This window comes from Condylura cristata, unplaced genomic scaffold, assembly GCF_000260355.1.
Source record: "Condylura cristata isolate star-nosed mole 26May11 unplaced genomic scaffold, ConCri1.0 scaffold00025, whole genome shotgun sequence".
Classification (NCBI taxonomy): Eukaryota; Metazoa; Chordata; class Mammalia; order Eulipotyphla; family Talpidae; genus Condylura; species Condylura cristata.
In genome coordinates this window covers 4,869,529-4,892,273 of record NW_004567126.1, presented here as the reverse complement: position 1 = coordinate 4,892,273, position 22,745 = coordinate 4,869,529, and the positions used below count along the sequence as shown (strand labels likewise).

At 35.8% G+C, this 22,745-nt stretch overlaps 1 protein-coding gene across 2 annotated transcripts in view; it reads right to left on the bottom strand.

Moving 5' to 3' along the window:
- Nucleotides 1-623: 623 nt before the first annotated feature.
- GRIA4 (glutamate receptor, ionotropic, AMPA 4) overlaps nucleotides 624-22,745 on the bottom strand; it is a 337,046-nt gene continuing 314,924 nt past the window's right edge. Inside the window, exons 15-17 of one of the 2 annotated variants that reach the window (XM_004689063.1) lie at nucleotides 16,148-16,262; nucleotides 7,723-7,970; nucleotides 624-3,060 (exon numbers count right to left, since the gene is read on the bottom strand). In XM_004689063.1, coding sequence (XP_004689120.1) covers nucleotides 7,725-7,970; nucleotides 16,148-16,262 — 361 coding nt within the window. In that variant the 3' untranslated portion in view covers nucleotides 624-3,060; nucleotides 7,723-7,724. Of the gene's footprint in view, nucleotides 3,061-7,722; nucleotides 7,971-10,091; nucleotides 10,207-16,147; nucleotides 16,263-22,745 lie in introns of both variants that reach the window. The other variant, XM_004689061.1, reaches the window with a different exon arrangement.

Here is a 22,745-nt window from a genome sequence, read left to right as displayed (position 1 = left end):
TCCTTCTCCTTTCTCCTCCCCTCCAGAAAATCTGGTTTATAGTTGCCTGATAATTTTGATTTTTACTTTACTATAGTTCTTTTTCTTCTTTCTGGTTCCTTCTTTGTTTTCTCTACATTTATTTAAGCGAGACTACTTAATATTTTTATTTTTCTTTCTGATTTTGCTGAGCATAATTCCTTCCAGCTCCATCAGAATTCTTTGAAGAAATACTACTGGCAAGAAGTTCAGCCAATTTTTAGACATAGGGAAGCCTTGGTCAGGAGCTTGCCTTTTAAATGCAAACCAATCAGTCATGACTGTATCCCCTCACAAGACCACCTTTTAAAACACCAATCCACTACTTGCCCTAACTAAATCAACCTATGGCCTGTACCAGCTGAGAGTTCACTGATCTTAAGCTCACCATCCCTAAGATGTTTACCTTTTCCTGCCTTACCTTTATCCAGGAAAGCGCCAATGAAAGCATAAGCTTTAAACTCTTGCATTCATTACTGACCAGAATCTGGTGCTCCCCCTGTGGCCAGCATGGTACAGCACACTCCTTTCAAGCTAAGATTTTTCATTGTCATTGTCTATAGTCACTCCCTCTTTTTGTTGTTATTGAAGCACCACTCTTAACTCATTCATTCAACAAATATTTATTAAGCACCTACAATATGCCAGGCACTGTGCTGGGTGCTGGGGACACAACTGAACAAGATAGACACAGTCCCTGCCCTCAAGGAGCTTACAGTCTAGTAGTTATACAGACAAGTACACAGGCAATTACAATGCAGTATGGTAAGTGCTATGATGGGAGAAAACATTAGAAGGATACCTAACTCAGTCTCAGAGGCAAGGGTTGGTGACAGTCATGGAAATCTTCCCAGGGCAGGTACAATTCAATTTGAGTACTGAAGGATGAGCATGAGTTAGCCCCGTAAAAAGGAGACAGGTAAGAGTTATGCATGGAGGAAATACAACAAAATACATGGTGTGTCCCATGTGCTGCTTCTGAAGTTTACTTGGTGGGAGAGGTTGGGTGGAGTCGAGAGAAGTAATGGAAGAGAGTCAATTCATAATTTGTTTTACTGGAGCTTGGAACTTTTTCTGAGGGATGTGTGTGTGTGTGTGTGTGTGTTGTCAGATTTGTATGTTTAAAGATTGATGCAGCACAGAGATTGAATAGAAGATGGTAATTTTAAGAGTTGAAACAATGTGGTCATCCTCTTCCCTTTTCCAACTTCATCTTCCATGATATCATACCCTTTACTCCCTCCAGCCCCTCGTGTCACATACATTCCCTAAATAAGCCATTGGCATGCATGGTTTGGGCCACTGCTCATCTTTGATGGCTCTTAACACTTTGTTCACCTGTAAAAATGCAGCTCATACTTCAAAACCAGCCTCAAAATCAACCTAAATTGTGCTTCCTGCCAAGATCTTGATGTTTATCTATATGATAGTACTTGCTTATTTTTGAATGATCCAAATCTGTTATTTTTGAACCATACTAATTTAACTCATATATCACCTAAAGTAATTATTATAAATATTATTTTCTTCACAATTTCTATTTGAAAATATGGACTAAGTCTTCATTTGTTCATTACCTGAACTATTATTAGTACCTTCAAAAAATCTAATTGGAATAATGAGTGGGATACAGAAGCCCAAGAGACACAATATTTTATGCAGTCAAATACAGTCAAGTAAAATTTTAACACAATAGGATATGTTACCATTAGGACAATGATTCCCCATTCAAATCCTCCATCTTTGACAGTTGAACCCACTTAACAAGTGAAAGATCTGTTAAAAGAGGGCAATGTGGTCTCAAAAAATAGTAAAGAGTAGCTACATTTTCCAATGTGGCCCACCAGTTGACTTCTCCATCTCTCCTACAGTCCTATAATTTCTCAAATAGCTTTTATCATAAGAAAAAACCTTGAGCTCTGTAGATACTGTAAGAACATCTGTCATTTTATTCTTTTTGGTGGGTACAAAAACCACAATTTTGTACACAGAACAGGATTATAAATAATGTTGATAACAGGAGTGACCCGTAGTCTCTTGATTCTACATGGCAGACTGATGAGCTTATGTTAGCGTTGTCTTCGTTTTGTTTGTTCCTGGTCGTGAGACAAATACGATCTGTGGACAGCGATTCTGTGACAGAGTGAAGATTACAGCAGACAAGATGACCCACAACTTTTATAAAAAAAAGTCTCTAAAGTTTATTACAGTGATGGCATTTATATCAATTATTGCAATGTATTGTTCCCTAAGATGGTTAGAAAAAAGAATTGTGTTGTCCTCTACTGAATTTACGTCAGTTAAAAAGCAAGCATGTTTCAGTATTTTTCTCCAAAGTAAGTGTAAATACTTCCTTTAAATTTTGTTTTTCACAGGATTTACATGTTTGTTTATTATTTCCTTATCACAGTTTAGTGACTGTTTTCTCAGCTGGATAGTCTTCCATGGAATATATGGGTGTTCTGGAGACACAGGTTAGCATGTTCATTGACGTCTATAGCTATTTTATCCCTTGTGGTGATGACAAAGGCTTTTCTGAGCAATAACTTCACAGTTTAATGCGCTAACTCGCAAGTCTGATTAGTTTTTAAGTCCACTCGAGTGAAATTTGCTGCTGTTAATACACCCATCCCAGCCCCCCCACCCACGCCCCGAAAAAAACCTAAATGGTGAGTTTCCTGATATAAAATCTGATTTTGGGTTTCCGAGCTGAGCTCATGCACGTTGCTGCTGTTGATGTGGGCGCATTAGGACGACTCCCGCTCTCAGCCAAAGGATTGGTTTAGCGAAGACCCACATCGGGCGTGTCCCTCAGGGCTGCGTGTCCATCAGTCACCAACACAGTTTAATTAAGGCACTCAATTATTTTTTTGGTTTTTATGGTAGGTCCGATGCAATGACAGCCAATCCTGAACTTTGTCTAATTGCAGTTCCAGTGTGAACAGCCTTTGGGCAGTCGGGCGTCAAGACGCGGCCATTTTCACCCACACTCCCAGTGATGGATAATCTGGCTTTGTTTCTTATGGCTTCAGAAAAAGTCAGCTGGGTTGCATGGAAAAGGAAACAGAAAGAATGTGGAGTGTTACGATGTTCCTGTTTCTTCAACATGTATGACACAACAAACACCAAAATATTAATAATTAGACATCTGCATTTTTTCCATATTCTTTCAGTCATATGAATGCTGCTTATAAGGAGGAAAGCTGCTTATAAGACTAACCACTTATGAGGCAGTCTAGAGTTATTCGCCCTGCCTGTTGAAGAACTCATGCTTTTAAAGCATAAAACTGGATTTTGTTGAACAAATCTGGCCAGGCCACATCTTTCAACTTGCTGCATTTTATTACTTGCACTTCTAGGCCAACAAAAGGTTCCTTGAGGTTTGCACGATTATTTCAATTTTTGTCTTAGAAAATATCTTTACAGCTTCATGATTATACTCTTAAAATTGTTAGGCATTGTCTAAACAAACTGTAGAGACTGTTCATGACAGATCTTCCTGTTTTCAGAACACGATCTATCCAGATGCTTCATTCATTCACACCCGTTATAGACATGATCCAGAACAGCAAATGAAGTTCTCTCTGTTCCTATTTTGGTAGGGAAGGCTCACATTTTAAGAAGCTTTAAGTGCTTAAAGTGGGCGTTTTAAAGGAGGCATGTTCTGATAACCTGCCATCACTTGGGAACTTCCCAGATTGAGGTTATGGGGTCAGGCCTTTGAAAATCTCATTAAATTCCTGTTCTCTGTCCTATTAAGAAGTACATAATAATATTACTCAGAGGAGAAACTTGCAGTGTTATTATGGAAATTTAATTACTGTTCACTCATTGCCTTTAGATTCTTTCTAGTAGCTGAATTTTAATATAAACTTGGGAGGAAAATGAGGTAAATGAGATGTTATGGTTCAAAGCATAAGTTTCTCAAAACTCACGATGTAGCTTCATTTTCTGTTGTGGTTTAAGTTTGCCTGATACTTTAGGAATTTCTAGCCCTGTATCAATTCTGCTCTGGGATTTAAATATTAGAGCAATTATATAAAAAGTGAAGAAAGTTAGTAATTAGAACTATTATAATGAAAAGGAGTTATAGGCTAGGTAACCTGTTAACTGAAGAAAGGTGAAGTCAAATTTCTAGTCAGTGACATATTTGTGATAAAAAGCCAAGGGCATTATACTTCTGCTTTACTGAACACTCAAAAATTAGCACTTAAATTCCTAATTAGAAGTCAAGTATAATCTCAGCAGAAGATCTACTCATCACTATATTAAAATAAATTAAGATGAAAGTATGAAAGTCTTTACTGTTTCTTCAGATTACATTTCAACATTTAATACTAAACAAAATAGATAATTATTTTTAAAACTATACTAGTTTTTATTTTTTATTTTTATAAAGGAAACACTAAAATACAATCAATGAAATCACTATGATTCCCTGAAGTAATTTTTTTGGAAGCTTTTGCCTTCAAATCTATCTTTGTTTCCTTTTTTTTTTTTGACTTTGAGGAAAGAAAAAGATGCAAAGCTGGAAAGATTCCATGGACTATCAAGTCATCTCTTCTCTACAGATTAATGCAATTAACACAGTTATTTGTTAATAAATCTTTTTTTCAATTTTAGCAATGTTAGTTGTCAGCATTCTTATTTTCTATATTTGTATCTTCTTCTTCCTTAAAGTGTCATTTATATTAATCTTGACATGAGCCTCTTAAGCCTGCTCAAACTAGGAAAACACTTTTATAAGTTTCTGTATAGTCTGGGACTAGTTGGATTATTGTGCTAATAGCTATGACCTCTTTGGTCATTAATATTCTACCATATATTGAAGGTTTCAGTTTTATTTATTTACTTAAGATTTTTTAGTTATTTATGTATACAGAACTGGGATGGAGGCCAGAGGTACAGGGGCAGTGAGAGGTTTCACCAGAGAGAGTGGAGAGTAGAACAGGAAGCTGGACCAAGTACACTGCTGAGGGGAGCAGCAGGCAAGACAGGAGAGGTCTGTTGCACCATGTGGGTCACCTCCAGGGTTGGGGATTGAACTCAACACTGAAGTGGCTGTGGCTAGCTTGTAGTGCTGCACTTTAACCTGGGCACCACCAGGGAGGGTCCAGGTTTCAGGTTTTTGTAGTTTTTTTTTGAGTTCCAGGATTCATGTTTTCTAAATTACCAATCATATAATAGCCAACAATACTTTAGAAAGGAAAAAAACTTTGAATAAGGGGGTGAGTTAAAAGCACCTCACTCTCAAGTCCTTCTCCACTGGTATACACCATTTCATTTACCTTGAATGACATTTAGTCTTTAAAAAAGTCATATGGGGGCCCTCCCTGGTGGCACAGCAGGTTAAAGCACAGCACTAAGAAGCTAAAGCCACTTCAGCATGCCCCAAAAGTGATTCATATGGTGTGGCAGACCTCTCCTCACCTGCCTTCTGCTCCCTTCAGTAGTGTACTTCAGTAGATTTACCTGTTTTGCTTCCTACTCTGTTTCTGGTGAATCCTCTCACTTCTGGCCTGTACGCCAGTTCTGTGTGCATAAATAAATCTTTTTTAAAAAAAGTCATATGGATATAAATGTTTTATTTTAATTTGAAATTTATTGCCTAAAATATTCAACCCCAACTCCAAAGGCAATTCATGTGAAGAACTGGAATGCCTGGCCCTGACTCCCAAAACATGTAATTTAAACATACACAATTTGTTAAATAATCTTTTTAGCACCTTTCCCATAGCTTTGTATAAGCCATGATGTGTATCTTTTTAGAATTTTCTAGTATTCGTTTCTTTTCTGTGCTTCCTTGTCTTTGGACCTTACTGATGGTTGAAAAACATTTGCTATGCCAAAGAAAGTCAGCTTTAATGAACTAGTAAAATTAAATTAAAAAAATATTTATAAAGGAATTGGTGTAAGCTGGAGGTGCAGGAAGTGAGAGGATTCAACAGAGACAAAACGGCAAGCAGACAAGGCAGATCTACTGAAATACACTGCTGAGGGGAGCAGCGTGTGTGAGACAGGAGATCTGCTGTGCCAAGTGGGTCAGTTCTCTGGCCTTGGACCGAATTCATGTAGCAGTGGTGATAGTGCTGAGACTTAATCCCTAGGCCACCAAGGAGTTCACCAAAATAAATTTTTTAAAAGACATAAGATTCCTCTTACAATGAAGTTCAAATAATTGGCTCTCAAAACTGTCAGAAAAAGATATTTTTCTATTGGGAAAATCTCTCAACTCTAAATATTAAGTGAAAGTATTCCTGTAAATGGTCAAGAGACTTGACATCATTCATTTGCTTTTAGAAGAGATGATTAAAACATTCAGATATCTGTGAGTTGAAGGTTTTGTTTTGAATTCTTTTCCACTTTATTGTGAAAGAACCACTTTGAGATTATCTAAGTGCAGTCATACTCAGTCACTGATTTTTAGATAATAGATAAAAACAATTAGTTCTTGATAAAAAAGATGACTTTTTTTTCTTGTTTTAAGATACTAATACTTCAGTAGCTTTTATGTAATAAATAAATATCAAAATAAAGCACATTTACCTGGCATAACCTCAGATGAATATCTTACTCTTATGAAAATTATATTGGATTTTTGATTCTAGGGTACATTAAGCACTGAATGTCTCTTATGGGTTCAAAGACTCGTTTATCATTCTAATGAGAATGAGCAGCCTGTTCAGCTGCCTATTATATATAATTTTGGAAAATGAGTTTTGTAGACCTGATTTTTGGAAGAGCAGTTACAGATGCTTTCTGTCTCATTTTAAAACCACTTTCTATCATTAGAGGGAAAAAAAAAATAGACATTTAAATTCTTAAAAACTGACCTTCACCTCCTGTATTTCACTGAACATTCACAATTTTTAAATGTGGCATGATAACAGGATATGAGTGAGGGACTGACTTGGCTTACTTAGAAGCAAGTGAAATATTTAAAATATCTGTAATAACACCTTGTAATTTTTAACTTTTATTGCATCCTTCCTAAAGGACACATATATTGACACCTTTGATGGAGCAACTACTGTTTTGCCTCAAATGTCTATTCACTTTAGTGCTTCTCTGAATAGAAAAGTTCAATTTCATCTAAATAGCTGTGGATTGTAGTCAATGTTTTGACGGTCACTACTGCCTAAAGGTCTAGCTCAAAGACTTGTGCCACTTGAACAAATAGCAGGGTATTACTTTTTAAAAATAGAAGAGGACAGTCACTATGAAACAGTATCTGGATTTGGAATTTTTATGTAACTCATTTGCCCAAAAACAAAATCACCTTATAAACAACAGCACGGTATAGGCTTTGATAATTTTTGAAGCAGGTTTTATACTTACTATGTTTGTGCTTATTCTAAACCTGGATTGTTCCCTAGACGATTAACCTGGTCTGCATCAAGGCAACCCAGATCTAGTTTGCAATTTCCTCCAAATTTTGGGTAGGATAATACATTGTTTAAACAGTGTCACAGAGCAAGTCTGGAGATTTTTGTTTCTCTGATCCTTTCAATGCAGATATCTATTGGCAACATAAAGTTTCGAACAGTACATCTGCAGCCAAAGAAAACTGAACCACTTTGCACTGAAGTTTTCAAAAATACCAAGCTCTAATTAGAAGCAAGCAATACCACCACTGGACAGACAGGTCACAACACTACGTTACAGGATGCATCACCCATCACTGTTGTAGGCTCTAAGTCCTACCCCTAAATTTTAATACTTTCGGTTCCATATACGTTGTAACCTTCTCTATAGGTTGCTAAATTCTGGGTATTCTGCGAGGAAGTTGGGTTAAAAGTCTGTGCACTCTTTGCCACCTTCATTCTCTTCGCTTCTGCCCTGGACTTGTAACAGAACTCTATCAAAGCCACCAGCATTGCCAAGCCCAAGCCGCCAACCAGAATGTAGAAGACTCCTGCTACGTTGCTCAGGCTCAAGGCACTCGTCTTGTCCTGGGGGGATAAAGACACTTCGGTTAACTGTGGGAATGTCAAAGCGACAGGATAAAAGAATACATGAAATCCAAACAGTTCATTGAAGTAAATACTTAATTTAACCTTAAGTTATTAACATGTGGAAATCACTGGTGTAGTGTTATGGATTTAACCACAAGACTTTTAGCTCTTGGGACCATGATGACAATTACCAATAAATTGTGTGTAATTACATTCAGTAACATTTGTAACATTTGATCACTATCAAATATGCAACAAAAACCACTATACTTCGTGATATGTAAGCATTTCTACTTTTACAGAGGGTGGCAGAACTGGGTTTCTTATGTTAAGATCGACTAAAACCCAATTACATGGGAAGGGGATCTCTTATTGTTTTCCTTCCATTAAAACTAATTTTTAATGTCTGATGGTTCTTTCGAATAAATCTAACATTTCCTACTTACAGAAGTAAGGGTCTTTAAAATGGAAGCTTTACATTTTTTCATCATTCCCTACCAAATACATGCAAATACTGTATTAGGTTGCATTTTATTAGGTCTTTCAGTCACATCTGTATGGAAAATAGTCTGGGGTGTTTCACTTTTACATATTATAAACTGTTTAGGGATAGTTATACTGGATCACACTTAGGTAGCCCTCTTTAAAAGTGACTTTTAAAAATACACAAATGACCATGGTCATTTGAAAAATTATGTATGGAAAACTTATAACTATTTTTATTGATTTAAAAATATGATTTCATTCCCACTTAAAATGCTTAATTAACATTTTACATATTCTATCAATAAATTAAGTAGTTGAGCATATTATTCAAGATACTATAATTATAACAAGAAGTCAGACTTTTTTCAATTATGAATACATATATTACATAACATTACTTGAAGAGGAAAGACTACCTGCAGGTTGCCCTGTGTTCTTCTCAGCTGTCTGTTTTGTGCAAAAAGTGATTAAGACATTTAGTTTTATTAGGAGAATGTTCAATTCAAACTATAGTATTATGTACACTGTTCACTTAGCTATGGCATTAGCTGACTGGGCCACATTTTTAGGGTAACTTCATTTTTAAAATCATCAGTCATTAATTATTTATCTCTCTCTGACTTCACATAAGCATTTGATATTATTGTTTCATTATATGGCCAAGCTCATCTCATTCCACTCTGGTTCAAAGTCAGACAAAAATGATTCAAACATAGGGAGAAGCCCTGAAACATTACTTTGTCTCCTTCAATTAGCTTCTGTTATTTAAAACAGTCTGTTTCATATCATAGAATAACAATAGTTGGTAAAAATTTGTGTAAAAGTAGATACTGAAAAACAGCAAATAAAAAATCCTAAGAATTCTCATTTATGGATTTTAGCAACTGATACTATATTCTATTCATCTGTATAAATGTTTTGATTATTACTTTTTTTCCCCAAGAGTAAAAATATACCTATTTGTAACACTACATGTACTGAGCAGAATCAGGCCAATAGTTTCCCACTCTGTTCTGGAAGGCACTCACTAACAAGACATCTTAGAGTTTGAGGATTTTAATCACATTGATATAGTAAAAAAAAAAATCATTGATAGGCTAGAACAGGAAGTTACACTCTGTCAGCACAGAACATCAGAGGGCCTCTTCAAACTAAAGTGGAATGCTTGGCAATAGGGTGACAGTAACAACTTCTGAATAGGCATATATTTAACTAATATTAATAAGTTCTTATTCTAAATGACTAGTGAGCAGTATTCCATTTCTGCTGGAGGTAATCTCAGTTCTTAAAATAACTGATTTCATGGTCTTTGCCTTCAAAACAGAAACCTAACCAAAAGGCACTATTTTTTTTTAGTGGTACGTAAATTTGAGGACAATGTAAGGACTGTTATTATTTTCCAGATACTTTTGGTTGTTAATTTAACTTTATTTAAAAAATTTAATGTTAGGGGAGCAGACTGCCTTGTTTTGAAAAGACATACCCTGCGGCAGAAATTGATGACATTAGCCTCTAATTTGGGCAGTGGGTAGAGAAGTGTCTGGCTTTTTATTGTTTCCATCTACTGCTGACAATTGCTCCCATCTACTGCTTTGTGAACACGAGCGGAGGCCCCGAACTGCAGCGACTGACCTTGCTTCCAGAGTCCTTGGGTCCACATTCACCTTTATCGTACCACCATTTGTTTTTCAGCTTGTCTAAGACGCCTGCCTCACTGAGTTTCAAAACGGCAAGGTTTACAGGAGTTCTTCACGTGGAAAATAACATAAATAACATTATATATGTTATTTTATGTTATTCAAGTAAAACTACATTAGAATCGCATGGCAAAGTGACAGAGCAAAGGCCACAGCAGGTGCTATGTCTTGTACTGTAGGCCCAGGTTTAGAATCAGACATAAGACTGGGGCCTGCTCCATCGCTTTAGGTAACAGGCACATACTGCTTGGGAGGATTTTTAAATAAAATGTATGCAATTACTGTGAATCCAAAACTATTGGCCTGGGGTGGGCTTCTTGAGCATTTACAGTTTTCCCAACAAATATATGGGAGTCATTCAAAATCTAAAACCTCCCACTCCCCGCCCCCTTTCAAAATTAATAGAAACAGCGGTTGCAAGTTGATAGATGTATCCTTAACTATTCTCTTCTAGGATAAAATTAAAAGAGTAGGGTGACTAAATGTCATTGATAAAAGGCCAACTCATGCAAAGAAAGGTCCTTATAGAGCTCATCATTATTTTGAAGTCAGTGAATGTTTGCCTTCTCAACTGCAAATGACAATATTTCACCTAAGTAATGTCACCAGAAGCAATCTGCATCTATCTGAGTCTACCATTTTAATATAATCTAAGTACATAGTGAAATGACTGCAGCATACTCTATGAGTGCTTTCCAACAGTCCCATGATGCATTAGGGGGTAAGAATGACTTTTAAGAAGGACAATGCCCATACAATAGACTCCCACCCTTCTTCTGTACCTTTGGTTTCCTCACTACATATTCCATGAAGGGTCTCTCAGGAAAATGCTAGCAGCAGCATCCTAAGGAACCTAAGAATTCTTCTGCCTTCACTGTCATTCATCTCTGTTTGTCCAAAACAAAGGCTATGAGGACCAGTAACTCCTAGGATTGTTAGTCATCATTGCTTTTTTGGTTGGTTGGTTTTAGTTTCTTTCTGTTTTTACCAATATCCAGAGAGAGACTTTTGCCTTCCTCTTGACCCTCCTGAAACACAATCTTTATTTTGTTTGCAGTATCTTTAACGAGTCACTTCTTCTAGGAAATGTTGAGTGCATTTGGAGAAACAGTACATGTTTATTTCATTTTCAGTGGTTTAAGTCCATCAATCTATTAACTCAAGTAGGTAGTGTATTATGATGATCATTATGCTAGCTAACAATTACTGAGCACTTACCAGGCACTGGTAAAGGTATTTTACAAATTTAGCTGTTCTTATCTCCCGCATTTTACAAATGAGAAAATAAAGGCACAGAGAGGTTGACACATAACTAGGAAGTAGCTAACTCAGGATTTGTAATAGACTGACTTCACAGCTTGTGCATTTAAAAATATTCAAGAAGAATCCAGAAATGGGGTTTCCAGCTAATTGAACTTTCTGGTTAGCAATTTGGCAGCAAAACCCATTTTTTTTGGGGGGGATTAAAATCTAACAGAAACATGATTTAACACTTCTAAAATCTGAGTTTTGGGGTGGAATGAGCATTATGTGTTAATTGGGGTTCTTGGTTTATTTAGCCCCAGTCTAGGCTTTACTATTTATTTACACCCTCAGCTCATTTGTGAAGTGACTTACAAACCTTGAGTTGGCAGCTGAAGTATGACTTCTTAAGAACAGAAGGAATGCCCTTCATTATCTTCGTAAAATAGTATTTATCAGAGTGTATGATTCAGGTATGTGCTGCATTTAAATTATTTTGAAGACTGAACAATTGTTTTATTTATAAGAAACTTTAGGTCGGCAGGCCAGCAGGCAAAGCCTGTTTAACACAGGTCTAGGTACATTTTATTAGCTTATGTTGCTCTTCTTAATTGGGATGTGCTGGGAGGAGGAGGCTTCAGTGCTGGAAGGGAAGAAAGTGAAAGCAAAGTTCTTCCAGAAGGACCAACTGAACCCAGAGTTATTTATTAGATGGAAGTGTTCTTTGGTTTCTCTTTCCACTTTCTCTACTGTCTTGAATGATTTGTCCTTTTTGCTATTTATTAACCCCACCAGCCTGGCTTTAAAGGGAGTAAACAGATTAACATTTTAGATATATTTATTATGAATCAAATTTAATGGAGGAATGTCAGACTCTCTCTCCAAGGCTGAGTTTCCCTGGGGTATTGTTTACCACATTATTTGATCTTTTCCATGCTTTTCCTGCTTATGAATGTCTCTTTATTTTTGCCTCAGTTTCTAAGGTTATAATTAAGGGGAGTAGGTCATTTTAAGTATACAATATTCACAGGTAAGGAATAGATATTCAAAATGGCAAATTAAAAACTGAGTATTGGCATTAATATAATCCTCAATGATACATTATTTGGTGATTATATTTACCAAATGATTTTCATATGTAAATATATATGAACACATAAAATTATACCTATACATATTCTTTATACAGAAGAACTATAAACACTAAAAAAAAAAATCACCACATCAGTAGAGTTTATTAGTATCGTGGATCACTGATGATTATGTATATTGTCAACTGGGACTAGGATTAAACAACTCACATAAAACATCATAAAATTCTATGAATGGTTTGTGCTCAGACTAAACCATATCAGATTACTTAAAAAGGATAATGAATTTTTAGACAGCAGAGTGCTATTTTTGAATTGGTGCAATGTCAGTAAATTTCTATTATTTGATTCACAGGAATGAGTATGATTTTTTTATGACCATAAAAAAGATGACACCATGGTAATATCATCATTATCATGAGAGGAAGTGCTCAAACAAAGGAATTTGTACCCCCAAAGTCATGCCTTTACACGTTATTGCATTAAGATCTAGGGTCTTTTCACTTGCTACTTGTTGAAATTCTTTCCAGTCAGTGTGAAGTTTCTGGGCTGAGACAGCCCTGACCAGCGCTTCGTGGCTGGGAATGGCTATCAGCTAGATGGCCACACAATCGCTGTGTAGCTTGAGCCACCGGGAGCAAACACCAGCTCCCTGAGGAAAAGAGGTGTGTGTAATTTTCTTTCCTCCTGACACTCGCTTACGGCCCAGTTAGAGGCAAAGTGTAACACTTTGCTGGGAAGAGAAGGCTGGAGGTGTTCTCCCTGGCTCTCTCCTGGAATGACAGCAGGGTCAACTAACTGTCACCTCGTGGAAACCTCTGTGTGTGGAACAGTTTTCCACGTTCCCCCCTTCACTAGACCCATGGAAGATGAATTATCTCCTGTGGAGATCCCATCTGCGGGAATCTGGAGATAGGATTTCAGCCTGCCGGTGGCCAGATCACTGTATGTGCACTTGAGCTAGATAGAATCGTCGGCATTTTATTGTCTCTTCTACTTTGGCTTTAGACGCAGCTAAGGCAAAAAGTCAATTTTATTCTCCAATTTATCACTTTCCCCTTACTTTACTTCTTTTGAGGAAGATGGGGCCAAATGGGAGGGGCGAGGTGAGATGAAAAAAATCAGTCATGGGAGGAAGGTACAAAACAAAATTATAGAACAACTAACTCCTGGTAATTTACTTTGATCTAAGTTAGATCAGGTCACTTAAAATGTCATCTGACTATTTTTTCTTTTCTCGCTGTTTTACAAATACAGAACAGGGCCTTATTAACATTGTAGCCACCTATTCTCTTGGTGATAAATTTAGTATACAACCTAGGAGGAAATTATTTTAGTAGGCAAACAACATTCCCGAGGGAACATAGGACAAACTGTAATTTCAGCTGGGGAAACATCTCGTATTAATTTTTTATAACCTTTTAGAAATGACCTACTATGATTTGAAATAATGCCTTAGAATATCATTTTGTAATTCATGTTTGATGAAAGTCATGTAACATACCTATGAGAACAAGCTGTTTAGTTTTTGAAAATTACAAGGTTAGATTCATATTTATTATTTTTGGACAACAAATATTTATTATGTACCAAACAATGCATTAGGTACAAACAAATCAAACTCCAATATGATCTCCAATTCCCCATAAATTAAAATGACTATCATTACATAGATTTTTCTATTATATGTACATTTTTGCTCAATTTACTGTTTGCTGGAATGAGTTTCTACACTAAGTGAGGACTCCATTAGTCATTTTTGTGGACTTTTTTTTTATTTGTTAAGCTGTGTTATGCTTCTGTTATATTTGTGATAGAAATGAAAATTTGCAAGCACAATTTTCCACATGGAATAGAACATCTCTGTCTTTTTTTCTGGTGCTTTTGCAGCATATTTTCTTACCTTTCAGTTTGCATGGTTAAATTTAATTAGTGTCAACATGAATAATTTTTTCTGTTTCTGTATACATATATATCTGTTTATTCTTCATATATTTTTTAAAGATTTATTTATTTATGCATACAGAACTTGGGTACAGGCCAGAGATGCAGGGGTGGTGACAGGATTCCCCAGAGACAGAGTGGGGAGCAGACCGGGCGACTGAGGAAGTACACTGCTGAGGGGAGCAGTGAGCAGGTCAGGAGAGGTCTGCCGCTCCATGTGGGTCACCTTCCAGGTGGGGATTGAACTCATGCTGAAGTGGCTTTAGCTTCTTAGTGCTGTGCTTTAACCTGCTGCGCCACCAGGGAGGGCCCTACTTTTCATATTTTTATTATGGAAACTCTCAAAACCTTCTAGGCTCCAAAATATATAAAAGAATTAGTACTCGGGAGAACATGTGATAGGTGCCCTGGATGGTGGCATTTGAGAACTTTGAGGGATCTCTCTCACCCTCTCTTTTTCTCCAGGGGCGCAGCTCTGTCACAGGATCAGGGAGGGAGGATCAGGAATGAGTTCACACAATTTTTGTTGTCTCCTGTTTTCATTTCTCCCTATGTGGCTAAAACATTTCTTTGGTAAAGTTTATCCTTCCCCCTCTTGTGACAGGGTTGGTTATTAGGTGGGAACATACAAATGGACTGAATTCAAAGGCTTCTGAGACAGGGAGTGATGGGGGAAGTGAGCAGCATAGGAAGGGGGGGGGGAGGGTTTAGCAGGTCCCTTGACAGGGGTGCCCTGAAATCCAAGCATTGTTCTGTGGGTTGGGTGCCATGGGAGAGAATGTACAATCCAGTCAAGAGCCTGAAGATAATCTGGACTTCCGGTTAAGGGCAACTCTGCAGATTTGAAAGTTCAGAACTTTCCATATTCTTACATAACAACTGAAGACACATAAGAAAAGACAATTTAGTCTGAGTATTTCCTTCTCTGGACTGGTTTTTTTGTGTCTATATAATGAAGAAGAATTCAGGGGCAACTGTTAATACTTCCTGCTAATCATATGCCTTTAAAAAAAATTAGCCAGTGCCTAGAAATGTAAAAGTATTTTTTTTTTTAATGAAGCAGAAACTAGGACAGAGATGCAGTGAGCAGTGAGGAGAATGCTGCTGCAGTGGTTTGTTTTCGCAGTCTGATCATTATGAAGTCTGGCCCACTTACAGAAGGCAAAAAATAAAAAGTCAACTCCATATGACTATCTTTGATTTGTTATTTAACTTGCTATTTGAGGTAAACTTGGGTTTCAGGTGGAGAAATGAGTCTCTAGAAGATGCTCTAGACAGATCTAGGTTGTATCCAGCTGACTAGCTTGGGTGTTACTTTAAAAAAGATGTCATAGAGGTTCTGGCCATGCAAAAGGAAGGAAAGAAGACTGACTCACCCTCTCTGTGCTCTCTCCTCTCTTCACTGAATCCTCTTGTCCTCAGGCATGCATACCTCCCTGATTTCTGAAACCATGGCAGTGGGGCTATGATGTCTGATCTATAACCTCTTCAAAACCAGGGATGTTATGTGACTATTTTAATTAGGTTTGTTAGAGTATCCCCAAGTTGATACCAGTTGCAAATATTTTTGCTTTGACAGTAATTGCATACCTCAATTTGTGAAGGGATTTGGCTAGCAATTCTGGTAGTATTTGTAGGTCCAAAGATGTCTCCCAGCAGATGCACCGATTACTTTACATACTGTTTACCCGCTTTTGGTGACATTGAGGCTAACCTTGGAGTCACCTCCCCCGCTGCCACATTCTCCTTTGTCGTACCACCATTTGTTTTTCAATTTGTCCAAGAGGCCTTGTTCATTCAGTTTTAAAACTGCGAGGTTAACAGCATTTCTTGAAACGATAAAACATATTTTGTAAGAAACTGCACAGCTGTTAAGATGTTAGAAGGAATGAGGACTTAAGCTCTTTTATAAGCTTCTCCCAGACGCTAAATAAACCTCTCATTTCTCCAGTCCTGCAGTCCCTTCCACCAGTGTCCAAACCAAAGGCAATTGTGACTAATTTTAAAGTGCACTAACCAGAGTATTGGGTGCTGTTCACGTTCACTGATTGTCAAATAACTGACATCATTTCAACCAGCTACAAAATTTTTTTCAAAACTGCAATAAACTTGAATTTATTGGTAATTGAGAAGAAATTGTGTCTGGAGTTCCTTTGCGTCTAAGAATTCCAAACGATCCAAAAAAGACTGAAATGAAAATTCATTCCCAGAAGGAAAAACATAAATGGCATAAACAAACCAACAAGCCAGCCACTTATTTTTGTCTACTGATTTCCTGACAAAAAAAAGAGTATGGCTTAATTACTATCCCTTTATTAATTGTGTGGGTACAGTCTGTTTCTCGGTTTAGTTAGTCTCAGCCTCTAGGATTCCCAGGTGTGATTTATTTACCCTGGCTAGGAGTAGAATAGTTGAGAAAAAAAATGGTGACAGCTCTCAGAAAAAGTTTTAGAATTTTGTTTTAATTCTTTAAGACATTGGATGTTGTTTTAGAAAGTAGGGTCACATATCCAATTTGATTGCCTCGGGAAGTTATGCTGAATGTGCTATGGACTTTGCAAACATTCTGGATTAGATTTTCTACACATTTCTCTCTATGGAACAGGGATAGAATATTCTTATTATTCTCCTAGAAGATTCAAAAAAAAGTGTGACATGATTTTTTTTGGTCTTTCATGTGTTTAGTTTCGTTCTTTCAAGTTATAGTTTTTAAATGGTTCATTAACTTCTGAACTGTTGAGTTTTCCCGGCATTTAACTGAATTTCTGTTATATATAGGGAATGACTTATGTTCAGTGAATCTGGGTACAGTTTGTACTATGCTGCTTAATAAATACAGAGTTTGGTGATTATATAATGCCAACTTAAATTACAGATAAAACAAATCAAAACAACCCAATATTAAAGAGGAGCACTTGAGCACTGATTTGCAAGTGAGATATTATTTATTTGACTAATGAAAGAAGTGTTGCATATTTCACCACTAATCAGCCTGCTAACATGTTTATCCTCTTAAAATGTGTTTGTAATTTTCCAGGTAAGTGGTGAGTATTTTCCATTGTTGTGATGCCCTGATCTACCTGGAGAGTAAACACTCCCCATGAGTAAACTACATGTTATGAGAAAATTAACTCTCCTAAAGACTTAGACTGCTCTTCCCATAATTCCAAGTAAGAACCATATTGGTGATGTAAAATAATGTAGTTCCTAAAGTTAACAATACAGGTTGGCAGTTTAATCACCAAAAAGGACCAGACTGAAATGTAAAAGAATAAGTTTTTGAAGAGACAGCTATTTAAAAAAAAAATCTTTTGAAAGAAATTGTTTTATTTTAATTTGTTGTGTGTCCATAAGAAAATAAATTTGTTATCCAATTAATTAAACCTAATTACTAAAAATTTTATCATCTGGAGAAAGTTATTTTTATAATTCACTTTAATCTTAATGATTCATATTAGATTTTTTAAGTGTAATGAGGTCCCAATTATTTTATATGTTGGCTTTAGACTACTCTTTTGATAAACTAAAACCAATTCATGAGAGGGTTATTTAACAGGGTTATTAGCCATATTCAAAGACAGTTCACAACACAATAGAAAACAAAAAGCAAAATAAGGAATGGATAAAGAAAAACAGCTTTATGTTGAGAAAACTGTAGATAAGCTCTCTACAAAATTATTCTAAGACATTGTCTTTCTATTATCATCTAATAGGCCATGTAAAAACAGTTTAGTTTCACACTGCTATCCATATGTGTATCTGTGTGTGTGTGTGTGTGTGCATTGTTTAAAATTTGGTTAAAATTTTACCCTTGACCAAAAGATAAGTCACTGCCCAGTTAACAATTAATACACATGTATTCCTTCTAGAAACATGTGATCACTTGATAAAGACTACTTCATACTATTATGCAAAATTTACCTTTCTTTCATGATGCACAGAAGCCACTTTTGTAAGTAATATTTAAAAATAGTCTTCAGGATTTCAAAATTCTTTGACTTTTAAAACTGCCTGTTTTCCACAGCTGGTTGCCTAAAGATGTAGTATTATTTAGATAATCAGTTTATATCTAAAGGATCCTTTAATCACTATGTAAGCATAAAATGCATATGTAAGGACATCTGAACATCTGTTCTATTTCATAGATGCATCACTATTACATTTTATTAATAACAATCATTAAATGACTTTTAAATGTACATTGTTACTTCACTCATTTTTCTAATAGGTTAAAAAGTATTTTTTGTCCAGGTAAAAAAATGAGGAAGTCATTGTAAGCAAAGCTAAGGAAGTCATTCCTTAGGTGGATAAGGTAAATAAGGGCAGGGAAAACTGATCCTTGTTCTGGCACATTTTATTACTGCTTTAGAATTCTCTTCATACATTTCAGAGCTTTTAAAATCAATGTCAGAACACATAGAGATGATATGGGATATTATTGCTCTATGAACTAGAGAAGCTATACAAGGTATTTGCCAATAAGAGGTAGAAGAAAAAAATACTGTGGATTATTTATGTTAAATGTTTTCTTTATTCTGTTAAATGCAGCTTTTCATGTGAGAATTTCAATTGCTGAGAATTGTTTTCACTGAAACATGACTACCCCCTTGCTGGATGTGAGAACCAAGAGCAGGGTGCCTTGACAACTTTTACAGACTGCGTGACACGGGGCCCAGGTAGCTGACTTGTTTGCCTTTGTGTTTTATGCCTTAGAGAAACTTTAGTTGAGAAAAACCCTTCTCCAAAAAGTTGTTTTTCATAGTAATGACATGTGCAGGCACTTCATTTAGGGTGGGAAGGAAAATGCTCACTTGCACAAATGATAGGACCCCTGGAAAACTTTCAATAGCTCTTTAGTCCTGAAATTTCCTTTAACTGAGTTTTGAGATTGTGGAAACCCATACATCACTGCCCTACCGGCAGGGTCCTATTTTGTTATGATAAACTTGTTGAAATATCATATAAAAGAAAAACTTTAAAATGGGAACTAACAGATCTAAGCTTATGCCATACTTAAATTTGGGGAAATTAATCTAATGACAGTAAGACTTTCTTATTATAAAAGCATGTTTAATCCAGACTAAGATATTTGTTTCTTACCGTCCTCCTTCCATTAAAACAAACAAACAAAAACCTATTCAATTCTTTAAGTTTGTATCTGCTTGCATGTTTATTTATGCTTTATTCATTATATTTACTTCTAGACCATATTTCTTATAGTGCAATTTCTCTGTTGATAAGGTATTAAAGTTTGCATTTCATAACATGTCCGCCTAAATAGGGGGAACTTTAATGGCTTGTTAAGTATTTTTATGATTTCCTGGCTTTGTAATGATTACAATTTTAAAAAAAGAATTACTGATAGAAGTATATGATTTTATCAGTGTCTGCACACAGACTATTCTGGACATATGTAGTTTGTAAACTCATTTGCAAAATAATTATTAGTGGTTAAAAAAATTCAGTTCCATTTTACTGAACAGGATGAACACTTTATTGTTGGCTATGATTTCAGTAACGTGTGAGCCTAATACACTTTTTGTCTAAACTACTGTGTAGTTTAGCTAGTGCCTATTAGGCTTATAAGAGAGAACCCATTAATGATACAGTCTTCTCAATTTTAGTCCTGTGCTCACTTAATGGAATTGTTCTTTCCAGACTAAACTTACTATGGAATTTATAATCAGCTGTTAAAATGTCCACAGTATTTATCTGAATGATGTTAGATTTTTTTCAGCTTCCCCAATAAATATTAATCTGTTTTTTTAGAAACTTAAAACATTGTGTGAATCAACAAGAATTATGTAAATAACCCTTTTAAAATATCTTTAAAATCTTTAAAGGCTATTGTTAAATAATTTACACTGGAAAAAATACAAATCATACAAAGTATGTACACCTTAATTGGAATTAAAGTAATGTGAATCAAGCAATGCAAATTCATTTTTTCCCCATTCATGTTAGGAGCCATGATAGTAAAAATGATGTTCATTATAGCCAAATAATACTCAAATATAATATTCCAAGATCTAATAAGGTGGGCATCCTCATACACTGATAGAATTAAAAACTGGAAAGAAAATTTGGCTTTATGCAACAAAAGCTTTAAAACAATTCTTACCCTTGATAATTATTGACTTATTAAATATTGATTATACTGCCTATTTTTGCAATCAATGCTAAGAAATTAATGATATTTGCCATCTAATTTAGACTGTCTGATAGTACATGTGTATAGCAAAGCACTGAAAACAATCTGTATGCCCAACAGAAGGGCACAACAGTGGTTCTCAAGCTTGATTCAGATGTCAGAACCATGTATTAAGACACAGAAGCTTGGGTCTAACCTTGTTCTATCAGATTCTTTTGACTGGGGAGTCAGCGTATCTACCTTTTTGCACAAATCCCAAGTGACAACATTGATAAACATCCATATGACTGAAAGCTTTACAAATTAAAAGTTTATGACAAGGAAGAATGCTTATAATATAATGGCAAATAAAATAAGGAAAAAAAAATCACTGTGACCCTAATTTGAGAGTAAACTGTATGTTATAGATATTGAATGTTAATGGGAAAATGTTGGAAAGAAAACAGCAGATCATTATCTTTGGGTGGAGGATTCTGATGGCTTTAGACTGTACTTCACTGCTATCGCTTCCCAGCCACCTCACACTTCCTGCAGTGCAAAGTAATACTTCCATAATCAGTAAAATACAAAGGAGTCCTCTCAAGTATCTTATTATATAGTGACTAGTAGAATTATTTATGCAAACCAAAGTATATATTTACTTTGGATTAAACAAATTGGAGGAAGAGGAAGGACTTAGAAATTATGTGCCTTAGAAAAGCCATCACTGAGCCTGACTGTGTGGTTTACCACTAGGTTTTGTGCCTCTACTCAAGGCCAAGAGACTTATGAGGCATTTGGATTCCACAGAGGTTCTACTTATGTTAAGGAGACAGGCAGGCAGAGAAGTAAGAATAATGCATCAATTATGACCACCTCATCAGATGGTATCTGCAGGAGGTTAATAGACTCTTAGTGGCCTAGAGAGATAACAGATACTTCCGTAAGCAAGGGGAGTCTTTTAAATGAATGTGATAGTGAATGGACCATTTAAAAAACCTTGTACTACATATACCACTGTTTTAGAAAAGGGTATGCCAAAGCTGGCAACGGTTATTAGAGGCCCTAAGAAAATAGTCTTTTTGATTTTGTGCAGGAATTAAAAAAACACAACTTGTCTTTATTTTCCATCTTACCACATATTTACTGTATCTTTTTCTTTGAAATCAATCTAAAATTTCAAATTGGAAAACTCATTTGGTTTCAACTGTTATGAGCAAGTAACTATATGCAGAAACTTTTCCAGGGCCACTCTAACAAGAAAATAGGTAATTTCATGAAAAATGAATACTAACTATCCCTGCATCGACCATTTGCTCAGTTATTTAAATCTTGGCTGCACAGTCAATAGTCAGAAGAGTTGCATAAAGGAAATTTTATCTCTCACAAGATGAGACAGGTAGGGAGGAACAAATACTACATAGGATTTATTTTAAATTTGTGTTTTAATTAACCACAATGTGTTCCTGAAATTAAAGAGGCATGGAGGAAGTTAGCAAAAAGATTGAGAATTGACAGCAAATCCCAGAAATCTTTATCAAGTCAATTAATTTATTCACTGAGAAAAGTAACTATTTCACCAATCAAGAAAATATAAAAAATAAAAATCAATAAGCAGTCAAATGACAAAGAGTTAAGAACTAAATATATCTGATTCTAAGGAAAGGCATTTGCTTGCAAGGTGTACAATTTCTCAGTTACTGGAGTCTGCAAGACTAACCACTTCTCACCATTATCAATGCTCCACTAAGTTTTCAATTTAACTTGTCGCCATGCTATTACTTTTCTTCCCAAATTATTCCTTCCAGTAATCAAGCACAAAGCTCTTTGTGCTTCATGAATTTGTACATTCATTTGAGAGGCAGAATTTGGGTCAAATTGCTCTATATATACATCAAAGTGTCTTTAAAGGTCATTAAGTTTTTATTCCAGTTTGTTTATGCAATGAAAAGTAAGGTTTGCATAAATGGGATTATTGATCAATAATTTAATATCAAAATTGGTAAGGAAAGTTTTTTATGTGATAAGACAGTTTGGACCCTGCATGATTTATCACATGTCTGTAAGTTGTTCTGCTAGGGAAGGACTTGTCTTGGTTTTGGGTTTTGGATAACGTTTATAAAAATTAGTGTATAGAGATCTTTGCTTTTCATGAAAGTGAACGGAACAAGTTAAGTAGATA